At 41.9% G+C, this 12,842-nt stretch overlaps 1 protein-coding gene across 3 annotated transcripts in view; it reads left to right on the top strand.

Annotated features, from left to right (window-relative positions):
* Nucleotides 1-12,842, top strand: part of MGAT4A (alpha-1,3-mannosyl-glycoprotein 4-beta-N-acetylglucosaminyltransferase A) — a 78,461-nt gene that overhangs the window by 38,021 nt on the left and 27,598 nt on the right. For all 3 annotated transcript variants that reach the window (XM_077343464.1, XM_077343466.1, XM_077343465.1), the window contains exons 5-8: nt 4,871-5,004; nt 10,135-10,181; nt 11,037-11,150; nt 12,187-12,262. In XM_077343464.1, coding sequence (XP_077199579.1) covers nt 4,871-5,004; nt 10,135-10,181; nt 11,037-11,150; nt 12,187-12,262 — 371 coding nt within the window. The remainder of the gene's footprint in view (nt 1-4,870; nt 5,005-10,134; nt 10,182-11,036; nt 11,151-12,186; nt 12,263-12,842) is intronic.

Below are 12,842 nucleotides of genomic sequence, written 5' to 3'. Positions count from 1 at the left end.
TAGGTTGGCATGACTTCCAAAGCAATAAAGAAACCTTATTTCTTTTGCTGGTTATCCCTTAGAGCTGTTTGAATCCAAGATGAAAGAAATTTTGTCCTCATCCTTCTCTTTTATTGTCTTATGCAGATCTCACTACTTTTGATATTAAGGTATACAATAAAATCCACGAATGTGAAATGGCATGTCTTTTCTTAAGATTTAAAAAATAACAGTGCATGGAGTTTTTTTCACAAGCTCATAAATTCAGTAAAGGTTTCCTTGCTGTGTAGGGACCATAGAGTATGAAATGTAGAACAGATCAGGGGACCATCTCTAGCTATTAATTGCTTTTAGTGAATGATCAAACTATGCCCTTTGTTCCAGTAGGTGATCATGTTATTTAGCTGCAGTGACTTCCTTCATGTGAATTGGTAAACTTGCACTCTCCCAGTGGGGAGTCCTATTACTCCTGGTTATAGATTCGCACCCACTGACCGTGCAGTTTCCGTCTTCCTGACAGGAATCTCCTCTCGCTTTATCCCCCTGTCTTGTCATGGATTTTTGCTTCCAGGCAAGCCAGATGGTTGACCAAAAGTCACGACAACCCACTTCCTCCCATTTTGACTTGCCAACACTGTGACGCAGTATCAACTACCAATCACCTTTAAGCGCCATATTCTCACATCCTAACGCCCCCTCTTCAAACATAGAAAAATATATTTTTACAAAAAAAATAAACATCTGCATAGCAACACAGAGCCGTGACAATATAATAATGATTTAAAGTTAGCCAATTGTTATTTTCGTGTCTTCGCCCCCTTCTTTGCAGGGGAGCTTGATTTGCAAGCAGCACAGCAGGGTGAAGGAGAAAGCTGCCACTTTTACTCGGCTCTCCAGCATGGCTCCAAACGGATCAGTGCAGTGGGGTGAAGGGAAAAGTGGCAGGGAAGATGGCAGGGAACAACATGGGCTTTGCTGGTGGGAGCAGCGCAGAGGGGTGAGGGGTAAAGGGGGCGCCTGCTGCTTTTCCTAGGCTCTGCAGCGTGGCTCCAAATGGAGGAGAGTAGCAGGGCCAAAGAAAAAGCGGCAGGGCAATCCACCTTGGCTCCCTCCCACATGGTCAGGCTACAGTCCCTAAAAAAAAGAAGAAAAAACACATCTCTGCCCCTGAGCTCCAGTCACCCCTCCACCTAAGCATGATTCAAGCAATGCGTGCATGAAGTGGACTGGGTGTAATTTCATTACACTGAAACTGTGTAGCAATGCAGTTCCAGCCTTTAAAATATATGTCCCTCTGATTGTCTGTCATGAGGAAGGGTCCAATCTGGACCCTTCCTCATCCCGGACACATCCCGCCCCAGAACCTCTTACTGTCTTATTTAGTCCGTGGCGCCCGCGGCGCCACGGGCGGTTTACAGATGTATATGTATATGTATATGTATATGTATATGTATATGTATATGTATATGTATATGTATATGTATATGTATATGTATATGTGTATGTCTATATCTATATCTATATCTATATCTATATCTATATCTATATCTATATCTATATCTATATCTATATCTATATCTATATCTATATCTATATCTATATCTATATCTATATCTATATACACGCAAGATTTCCTCTACAGCACAATTCCAGGGAGCAGGCTCCCTTGCTGATCCTGCAGAAGCAGGCTTTGAAAAAAGTCCTGTGAAAAAAATGGGTGAGAGGAAGAGGACGGAAGTGACTCTTGGGGGTGGGTGGGAGTTGGAAGGGTGGGGAAAGTGTCAGCCCATGTTTTCCCTTCCTGACATCCCTGCTGCAACTTTCTGCTTGTTGTCTCCCATGATCAAAAAGGGACTGTGGATTTATCCACATTCCCTTATTGCAGGGCAATGGGCAGGCAGAGTCGTGTCAGCCCCATGAAAGCCCTGGCAGGGAGGTGATATCATCAGGAAACCAGAATAAACCCATGAACAAAGAAAGGGTGAGCTAAGGAAAATGACTTGTGCAGAAATGGTCCTAGTGAGTTTTTGCATCATGTGGATTTTGTACATTTTTATTAAGATGAGTCTTTGATAATGCATGACATCTATGAAATTCACCTAGTAAAGCATTATGGGTTTTATATGAAACATTCTGTGTGTGTGCATGGAAGCTGTCTCAATAGGACTTGATTCAGTGTATATTTTGACAGGCAAATTAGCAAAAAAGTTAATTAAAACCCTAAATTTCTCCCTGTGAGACAGGTTTAGTGAAATATAGTGGCATGTCCAATATACTTCTAATACTTTCATATCCAAACATCGTACCTATGTCATCTGAATCTTATCTTGTATTTAATATTTTGAGGACTGGAGGTCAATTTGAGGACTGGAGGTGCTAAAAAAAATGGGTTAAAGTATTGGTTATAAATCAATAATCTGTTGAATTCAGGCAACAGATCCCCCCCCTGCTCTGAGGTTTTTCATAGTAGTCATCCAAGGATATTGGGCAAAAGTCTAAGAATGGGGCTGCCCAGCAGGGCCAAGCAAGGGGTGTCCATCTTCCCATATGAAGCAGACAGAGCTGCTGCCATTACAAGCTAACTGCCCTGGGCAGGGTGGACATAGCAGAAACCTGCACTACTTCTCCCTCCCCCCCAGGAAGGATGCAGTGCCATGAGTGGGTCCCTGTTGCCAGTTGTTTAAGACTGCTCATGGATCCACAATGGCTGATGAGAAAACTGCATGTCTGAATGAGACACTGAGTACAAGGGAATTTTCAGTTAGCAGGACCGGGAACAAATGTGAATGTTGTTATGTTACTGATAAGTATGAACTGTATACATAACCAATGAAGGTGTAGAGGAAGTGTGTTGAAAAAAACTTTCTAGCACCAAATGTACAGTATTTGCTGGCGTATAAGACTACTTTTCCCCCCTGAAAAACATGCCTCCAAGTGGGGGGGGGGTCGTCCTATACGCCAAGTGCACTTCAGTTGGGATAGACATAGCTGCCCATAGTGGCCCATAGTACTGTAATGTAATGTAACAAACTCTATATTTTGAGTGGAAATGTTGGGGGGTCGTCTTATACGCCCAGTCGTCTTATACGCCGGCAAATACGGTATGTATTTCAGCTTCTGAACAAAATTAATATTTTTTCCCCTGCTGAAAAAGATAATAATATTTATCAGAGGTATGGAGTACTTTCTTTGCACAAATCTCGGTGAAACTTGGGGGATTTCCACACCCTTTAAATGTAGCATCATGCCAGTCAAATGCAAGCTGAATATTCCTGCCCCTTTACATGACATCGTCTACATCTAGTGTCTGGCCCGCTGACTGCTCGCTACATCCTCCATTTTAAAGTGCTTCTCTGGGAATCCCCAAAAGTGGATTCACCACCCTAAAAAGCATTAGCGACTGGAGAGCAACCAGCAGGCAACCAATAGAAGGAAGGTATGGAGGCTCAAATGCGCTAAAGGCTCTGCGCTCTGCGAGTGAGAATCTTCTGGTCGTTCCCGGCCCTAGGGAAGCACGCCTAGCCTCGACCAGGGCCAGAGCCTTTTCAGTCCTGGCCCCCACCTGGTGGAATGAGCTCCCGGGAGAGCTGCGGGCCCTGCGGGACCCTTCAACGTTCTGCAGGGCCTGCAAGACGGAGTTCTTCCGCCAGGTCTATGGTTGAGGCTGGGGCTGCTGGGGTACAATGACTGCTCTCCCCCGGGCTTCTTCTTGAACATCGTTGACCTCCTTCTCCTCCACCCCTCCTTTTTTAGGAATGGGGGTAGGAAGGGGATCTTATTATTGTGCCGCCATGTTGTGACATTTTAAATGGGAGTTTTAATGGGGTTTTTAAGACACTGTAACCCACCATGAGCCATTTGGGAGTGGCGGGAAATAAATCAAAATAATAATAATAATAATAATAATAATAATAATAATAATAATAATAATAATAATAATAATAATAATAATAATAATATAAAGTAGTCTGCAGTGTCCCATCCTTGCTCCTGCCTCCCTCTCCATTGTTCCTGGGGACAAGAATTACTTTTTAAAAAATGGCAAACCTCCTGGAGCAACATATAGGCAGATATGCATTTAGGTGATGCCAGAAATTAAAAAAAAATAAGAATATTTAATTCAACAAAATGTACCTCTTGAAAGTTTTCTTGCCCCCCAATCCACCTCCCCCCCCAAGTAAATATTAATCTACTTATTTATCTAAGGACTTGGCTGCTTCAGCTTCAGCACCTAGGGAAGTCAATGGCGCCATAGACTATAATGGAAATGTTGCCATTCCTGCCTTTCCCAGGTGTGTGGGGGGTAGGGGTTTGAGGTACAGCCTCCAAACTTTCAGGGAGTCTCTTACCTGACTCTCCTCCAAATTTCAAAATGATTGGTCCAAGGGGTCTATGTCTAGGAGCTCCCGAAGAGGGTGCCTCCATCCCCAAAGGCATCGCAGGACCTTAAACTCTTGGAGAAAGGGGACTGGTTGCCTGAATTGATTGACAGGTGGAAGCGCAACGCATAAAAGGTGTGTTGCCCTCTTCCGCTTCTTCCAGCAGGAAGATAAGATGTGCAAAGAGAAGGCAGACAAAGGTGAGACAGCAAAAAGGTGAGTAGGGCCAAGGGAGCACGATATAATGTTGTGCTTTGCCATTCCGCGGGGGTGACACTATTTTTACTAATATGCGGAAATGGCCCTAGCTTATGATGCACATATTATGTTTGTATCACTTTCAAGCTCTGTCACTTCTTCCAAGTATTTATATATTTCCCCTTTTCATTTATACTTGCAGTTTTGAATCTACTTTGTGGTTTATCTTTCTTGCTTGTTCTAAATTTGCATGACAACCCCTTCTTTTTCCTTCCCAACTTAAGCAATATAAGTTTATCTTTTGTTTGTTTCAGTTTCTATAGTGATGGGAATTCCTACTGTAAAGAGAAAAGTAAGACCTTATCTTACTGAAACTCTTCACTCTCTGATTGATAAGTTGTCACCGGAAGAGAAACTAGACTGTGTTATGGTCGTCTTCATCGGAGAGGTAACCCACTTGTATTTTCAGTCTGTCTATAATTAGTCCTATAAGAAGTATTGTCTGTGATTATGCCTCCTACATGCCACTCTTCATTTCCTTTTATCAACTGCTCATACTGTACATGGAACAATGATGCTGTTTTCAGCTCATGAAAAGGCGCATTGTACCTATTTACAGGATTAAATTTTCTTTCAATCTTCTACATGTAGCAGGTTCAAGCTCAGTAAGGAGAATTAAACAGACTTAAAAACATTCCACAAAAATTCAAGGGTACTTGTGTGGGTAAGGAATTTTGTTTTTCTGGAAGTTCCTAGTGGGTTGAACTGAAGTATGTGTGAGTGTCTATTACTTTTCCCTAGCAGAATACAGTATGGACAGAAGGTGTTATAGACTCAGCAGTGGCTTGAGATGCCATGAACTACAATCTTGTGCAGAATAAGTGGGGGTAGAGCTTGCCTGTGATTTACATAAGGAAACCAGTTTTTGCAATTTCCATCTGGCACATATATGCAACGGCATTATGGGCTCAAGAACACTCTGGCAATCTTTTGAAATACAAGCGTCCAGTGGCAATCTCTGTACCAAGATTCTTTCCAACATGCCAGTACTAGTGCATATGGTTGCTGTGTTTCTGGAACATAACAGCGAGGTACTAGACTAGAGGGAGAGTTCATTGCAATCTTCTTGACGTCGATATGGAGACCTGTCAGCACTATACTTTGTTAATATGCATTAGTTTAGAATTTGTCTCTAGAATAATACTAGTATACATGGTGCTTTCAAGCATAACAGGACCAAAAATATATCCAGGCCTCTGCCCCAGGTGCCTTGTAAACAAAAATCCAACACTGCAGATGATTACAAAGGGAGAAGAGGAAAGGGTAATCAGGAATTAAGATGAACAAATGTGGTTATATATTCTTAGGCTTTATTGACTTGGATTTCCACAATTTTTCAAGTGAAACCTAGACCAAAGTATTTGTTATGGTATGATGAAGTCTCGTTCAGCAGAGTTTTGGTATTTTAACAAATAAGGACAAAACTTATGTTCTCTCTGTCCTCTCATTTAAAAAAAAACATAGGATACACCATGCATGTTTAATAAATGCCTCTTCAGTTCCCTAATTCAGTGGTCCCCAACCTGCGGTCTGCAGCCCAGTGCCGGGCTGCGAAGGCCAGGGCGCCGGGCCGCGGTTCCCTCTCCCCGCCCCCCCGCAGTAAAAAACTTCCCAGGCCGCAAGCTTGCGGCCCGGGAAGCTTCTTACTGCGGGAGGGGGGGAGAGGGAATAAGGGCTGCGCCGCGCATTGCGCATGCCACGAATGCACGCGCATTGCGCATGCCACGAATGCACACATGCGTGCTGCGCAGCCGAAATTGCGCATGCGTGGCACTCTCGTGCATGCGTGAAAGTGCCGCACATGCGCGATTTCGGCCGCGCAGCGCGCATGTGCGCATGTACGCATGTGCGGCCAGGCCGCGCATGCGCAATGCCCGGGCATGGCCGTCGCCCTGCCGGTCCCCAACCAAAAAAAGGTTGGGGACCACTGCCCTAATTAATATTGGTCATTAGGCTGTAGCACAAGCAAAATGATTGTGCCTAGCTGGCTGATTAAAAGCTACCAGGTAGTGGGTTTATTTCTAGACACAAGTCAATTTATATCAAAGACTTTAAGGGCATTTATGCCAAATGGAAAACGGTCTGGTATACATTTATTGCAGAAGTACTATTTAGTACTACACCAGTTTAATGTAGTGGTTACGAGCATCAACTTCTAATCTTGTGACCCGAGTTTGATTCCCCGCTCCTCCACATGCAGCCAGCTGGGTGACCTTGGGCTCACCCCAGCATTTTTCTGACTAAGCAGTAATATCAGGGCTCTTTCAGCCTTACCTACTCCACTGGCTGTCTGGTGTGGGGAGAGGAAAGAGAAGGTGATTGTAAACCGCTTTGAGACTCCTGGTAGCGAAAAGTGGCATATAAGTATTAGCTCTTCTTCTAGATCAAATTAACTTGAACTTAATTTGGTGGTGAAACACTTGTCAATCTCTTGCAGGCACAAACTTTTCAAAGTATCCTACCTGCATTTAGAGTGAAACTAATTAGTGTACTAATTGCAGCTTGCTGCTCTGTTTACTAGAAAAATAACATTCTTGCAAGGTTGAGCAGCTCATTCAAACACACTATGGGGACACAGTCTTGTGACTGGTTCATATCTGAATTGTGCCCAGTTCAAGGTATTGCAGTTCAAGAAAGATATTAACAGGTTGGAGCATGTTCAGAAAAGGGTGACTAGGATGGTAGAGGGAATCCATGCCTTACAAGAAAAGGTTGAGAGAGTTACAGTATTTGCTGGCGTATAAGACTACTTTCCCCCCCTGAAAAACATGCCTCCAAGTGGGGGGGTCATCCTATGCGCCGGGTGCACTTCAGTTGGGATAGACATAGCTGCCCATAGTGGCCCATAGTACTGTAATGTAATGTAACAAGCTCTATATTTTGAGTGGAAATGTTGGGGGGTCGTCTTATATGCCCAATCGTCTTATACGCCGGCAAATACGGGTAGGTATGTGTAGCTTGGAGAAGTGGACGGCAAGGGGTGATATGATAGCTGTGTTTAACTATATAAAGAGGGGCCAGCTTTAGGGACAAGGACTAGGAGCAATGGATTCAAATTATGGGAAAGGAGGTTCCAGTTAAATATTTGATAGCATCTTCTGACTCTGAGGGCTGTTCATGGATGGAATATGCTGCCTCGGAGGGTACCGGAGTCTCTTTGTTGCAAGTTTTCAAGAGAAGATTGGATGAGCACTTGTCAAAAGTGTGTGATTTTTAAACCCCCAAGAAAGTGGGAGGGGCGTGGAGCTGGAGTGGATGGCCCTTTATGGTCTCTTCCAGCTCTGTGTGATTTTGATTCTGGATGAAGTTCAAACAACAGTAAAACATTCATCCCAAAACAGAATATGGTCTATGCAAATGAAATGTGACATTGTCTCATTCTTGGCATCAGCGTTAAATACCACAGTTCTGTGGGACTTCCTACCAGAAAAATCTACATAGAAGAGCACTTGTGTCCCAAATCCATGGACATATTTCTGGAGAATTCCTCATTTACACCATTTGGCATCAGCATTTCTTTTTCTTTCCTGTGCACATTGTAAATTCAGAGTGAGATGAGGAAACAGCAGCAATGCTTTATGTGGCCCTGTTGGCTTTGGTGTGAGAGATAATCATGCATATCCTTAAATGGAACTGCACAAAACGTCATTGAATGACCAGATGAAGGGCAAAAACCTTCCAGTTCTCAGATTTTGTTAACCTTATATAGTCATAACTGAAATTTGAAAGAAGTTGCTTGAACAAACATACTGAAAAGTATGAATGTATTCTTTTGTTAAGATTATTTGGACTGAATAAAATTAGTATTGTTGGCCCTTTTTACCTTTTGGAAAAACAAATATCTTGATTGCTAATCAAGAAGGCCTTTCTCTGCAAGTACTTGGATAGGCTGTTTTAGTACATCTCTATTGCTTGTTTAGTAATAGAAGCTAGAAGTGGCATTAAGCCAGCAGCATCCACCAAGTTTTAGGCAGTGTGCCTTTGATGCAATCTACTTTTGAATATCATATAGGGGGGAGTTTTTTTTTTACCAGCAGGGGAAAATCTCAGTCATTTTAAATGCAATACACTTTCTATGCTAGAATAAACCACATATCGTGGAAAGATCACTGTCTTTTGGTTCATAGACCATTAAATTGTGTACCTGAGGTGGGAGAAGTGATTAATCCTCTAAGTTGGCTGTTACTTGCTGCTGTTATTGATGTGTACTTTGTGATAGTCTCAATGAAGCAGATTTCCTGTCAGGTACTGCTTGTGAGCCACATGGCAATGGCAGATGAAAGCAGCACTTGGCCCCTCCAAGTTTCTATCATGGAGTTTTTATCATGAATTTGCCCCACCCCTTTATCCTCCCACCTAGCCCTTACTGTTTTATTTTTACCGCTCCACAGGAGCGTTTTACAGATGTGGTTGAAGTCTCAAAATATTTTCTTCCTTATGACTTCCCACAGTAGCTTCTAGGAATGAATTTTGGCTGTTAGATTCGATATAAGCCAGGGTGGCAGAAGTAATTGCATTCCTCACAGCCTTCTCAGTTGTTCAGATCTGGGCCCACCATCCAAGGTAAGCAAGAGACCTGAGCCAGCTGCCACTGAGTTGCTGCTGTTTTCTCATTTCCTTAAACACATAGTGGTTACATGTGTGGTCCAATTCAAACCCTGGGTAAACCTGTACACACTGATAAAGTAAATGCAGTTTTTCTCCCAGCGGGAAAGATAGCTGTTCCCTAGACCTGTTTCAGGTAGGGAAAGGGCCATAAGGGGAAGGCTTTATGCCCCCTCTGCTTATGCATATTGGTCCCAACCCAAATAGGCTCAAGTTTCAACAGTGAACATCTAGTGCGTTTTCTCTTTCCAAGACAAGGGGCAAGCCTTTAAATGTTGTAACATATAGTTAAGCTCCAAGACCTTCTTTCTAAGCTCTTTGTATCAAAACTACCTGCTTCATTTATGAATAGTACATGTGTATTTAGATTGCTAAAGGCAGCTATACATTTCCTGGTCCTTGTTGCATTTTATGTTGCCAAGTAAAACAGCAACTGAAACATACTGTATGTACATGAAAGGAAGATAAGTTTTTTCCAGGTGCACCATCAAGAAGAATGGTCTGTGTGTGATATATTTGTATACATTATTTTAAAAATCCACCCTTTTTATGTACAACCTTTTATGATGATCATCTTATGCTTGGAGTTAACTTCCTCTTGGGTAAATATGGTACATATGCAATTCATAAACAAGGCAAGATAAGCGTATTATGTGCTTATATTGAAGCATATGGTAAAATGTAACTTGTAAAAGCAATCGAGTGAGTCTACATAGTGCTAAATGGCTTCTAAAGGTGAAGTTTTCACAAACAAATGTTTTTTTAACATTCTGATAATGTTAGCTGAACAAAAACTGATGCTGTTGCCTGAATATCAAGAGAAATTGTAAGAATCATACAAGTAATTAAAATTAAATATATTTAACTCACTTGAAAATGTTCCTTTAAAAACAGCATTAATTTCTTTTTTCAGACTGATCTTGATTACGTAAATGGCGTTGTCGCAAGCCTAGAAAAGGAGTAAGTTAACAGATAAACTGTCATGGGACTACTTTGACTGGTTTTTCTTTTCACAGTTTTCTGAGCACAGAATTAATAATTGTCTACATCAAGGTTGACTCAGCCTTCCATCCTTCCGAGGTCGGTAAAATGAGTACCCAGCTTGCTGGGGGGTAAACGGTAATGACTGGGGAAGGCACTGGCAAACCACCCCGTATTGAGTCTGCCATGAAAACGCTGGAGGGCGTCACCCCAAGGGTCAGACATGACCCAGTGCTTGCAGAGGGGATACGTCTACCTTTACCTTATGGGTTATATATTATAGGAAACCAAATGGGCCAGCTAAATAGTTTTACTTGTAAATGGGATTAACGGATTCAGCTTGACATAAGGAGATTACATTGTCATGAAATAAATGGATTGCTTGGCATCGATGCCTGACCCTGGTGTGCTGGCACGGAAATATAGAACGGACAAGTAGCTGATGATCTGTTGCAGTTGTAAAGAATAGATTATGGGCAGGACCACAAATCCCAATTAGCACATTAGAGAATTGTGATAAGTTTTAGTTGGGGTATGATGTTCTTCATTACATTCTGCAACAGCATGATCCCCAGAGGGGACCGGGGGGGGGGGAATAGCTGTGAGAGGTAGCCTTGAAGCCAATGAAGTCACCTCTCGGGTCTTTAGATACCAAGCAATGTTTATAACTTGTATTTACCTTTATCAATAGGTGGGCTCAATTCATGACTGAATTGGTATGTGAGCACAAGCTCAACATTCAGTTTATTCTACCATACTGGGAACTTAGAATGAAGTGTTTTGCAGAATATATACGTGCATATCTATTTTTTTAAAAAACTTTATGATTTATAGGTTTTCTGCTGAAATAAGTTCTGGCTTAGTGGAGGTAATAGCCCCACCTGCATCATACTATCCTGATCTGACAAACTTAAAAGAGACATTTGGTGACTCAAAAGAGAGAGTCAGGTAAGTAGTTTCCCTTAGAAGTGTGTGTGTAGGGGGGGCATATACTTTTTTATCATTTTTGTAAGAGACACAGCAGAAATGGATGTGATAGATTCTGGTTTATTTTCATATCATATTCATGAACAGAATATATGCCAAAGTAGGGTTGAAGAGCATGTTAACTTTATTATGCATACTACTAGTCAAGAATTGTTACCCTCAAGCACAAGAATTTTGAGCCATGTGGAAGCAGTTTTTGATCGCAGATATGAAAGGCTCTGTGGATTCTCTTCCCAAGCCATTCCCTCCTCAGCCCACTTTTCACACCATTCTCAAAGGTTTGCTGAGGTGCAACTTTGGAGGGGGCACCGGGGGCTGCCACTGAAAGAGGGAGGTGGGGAAAAAACTAGTCTGTGAGCAGAGCAACATTTGAAGTTCTCATGCCTATAAACTTTGAGGTTATTCAAACAGGTTTTGTGGGTGACACTGCACTGGAGAGTGGTAGTGGTGGTGGTCTCTCAGGAGCTGGCAGCTGGCTAATGGGAAGAATTTGGGAGTCTGTGCTGCTGCTTCTGCTCCCTTCCTTTTGGAATGGGAGCAAGGAAATGGAATTACCTAGCCTCCCCCCCCCCATTTCTCTCAAGTGTCCAATTATACTCTACTTTTTTACAGTTGAGAAACCTCTGAAACATTCCTTAGGCTTCCAGAAACCCCAGAAGTGGCACAATCATATGGTTGGGAAGCACTGCTGTGTACATGCCCACCCAGGGGCCCTCCTTCCTATACCCTCCAGGTCCATCATTGGCCCTTTTTGAAGGGGGGTGGATGATTCGACATGACCATATATGGCATATCACCTGATAAATGTTTAACAAATTTAAATAATATATTAAAATTAATTAACTCCCACCCATTCAAGAAACCCTTCCAGGGCCATCAAGAAATCCCAGGGTTTCACGAAACCCTGATTGAGAAAGCCTGTTCTGCGCTATTGTATGTCTTTAATGTGTACAAGCATGTTAAGATTTAAAAGTTATGAAATTACCTTTAATTTCAGATGGCGGACAAAGCAAAATCTGGATTATTGTTTTCTTATGATGTATGCACAGAAAAAGGGTGTTTACTACATTCAGGTAAATTATGATTTGGCTTGTATAAAGCTAGCATATAAAGGCACATGCAAGTGGGACTAGTATTCTTATTAAAGAAGAGTGAACTTAAATACATGATAAAGAAACAAACAAATAAATAGCCATTTCAGACTTTGATAGGATAGGATCAAAACAGGTAATATGCTCGGAGGTGTTTGTGTGCATTATTGTTGTACACTGCTGTGAGTTGGCTAGCTGAGAGTGTACGGTTAATAAATATATAATAATAAATAAAATACATTAGAAAATTAAGCCACTTGGGACTTGAGGTTGATGCATATCTTTGAACATTTTTAGACAATAAGGACAATAGGAAACCAAAGCTAAGCAACATTGATTTGTCTGGGTTTTAATTTAAATTATATTACATTTTTAAAAAGATGAACTTTCAGATTTCAGCTGTTCTATACCTTCAGAAACATCTGTAAACTGCCAAGGCCAGATTTTATAAATAAGCTTTGCTTTTTGCATCAGGATTGTAGTAAAGCCAGTCAGAGAGACTGAGATGCAAGTACTAAATTTTACACACTGTTAAGCAGATGATCCTGATGGGGTTTAAAGG

Source organism: Paroedura picta, chromosome 6 (genome assembly GCF_049243985.1).
Source record: "Paroedura picta isolate Pp20150507F chromosome 6, Ppicta_v3.0, whole genome shotgun sequence".
Lineage (NCBI taxonomy): Eukaryota > Metazoa > Chordata > Lepidosauria > Squamata > Gekkonidae > Paroedura > Paroedura picta.
Note: the sequence above shows the minus strand (reverse complement) of the source record. Positions and strands in the feature narration are given on the sequence as shown.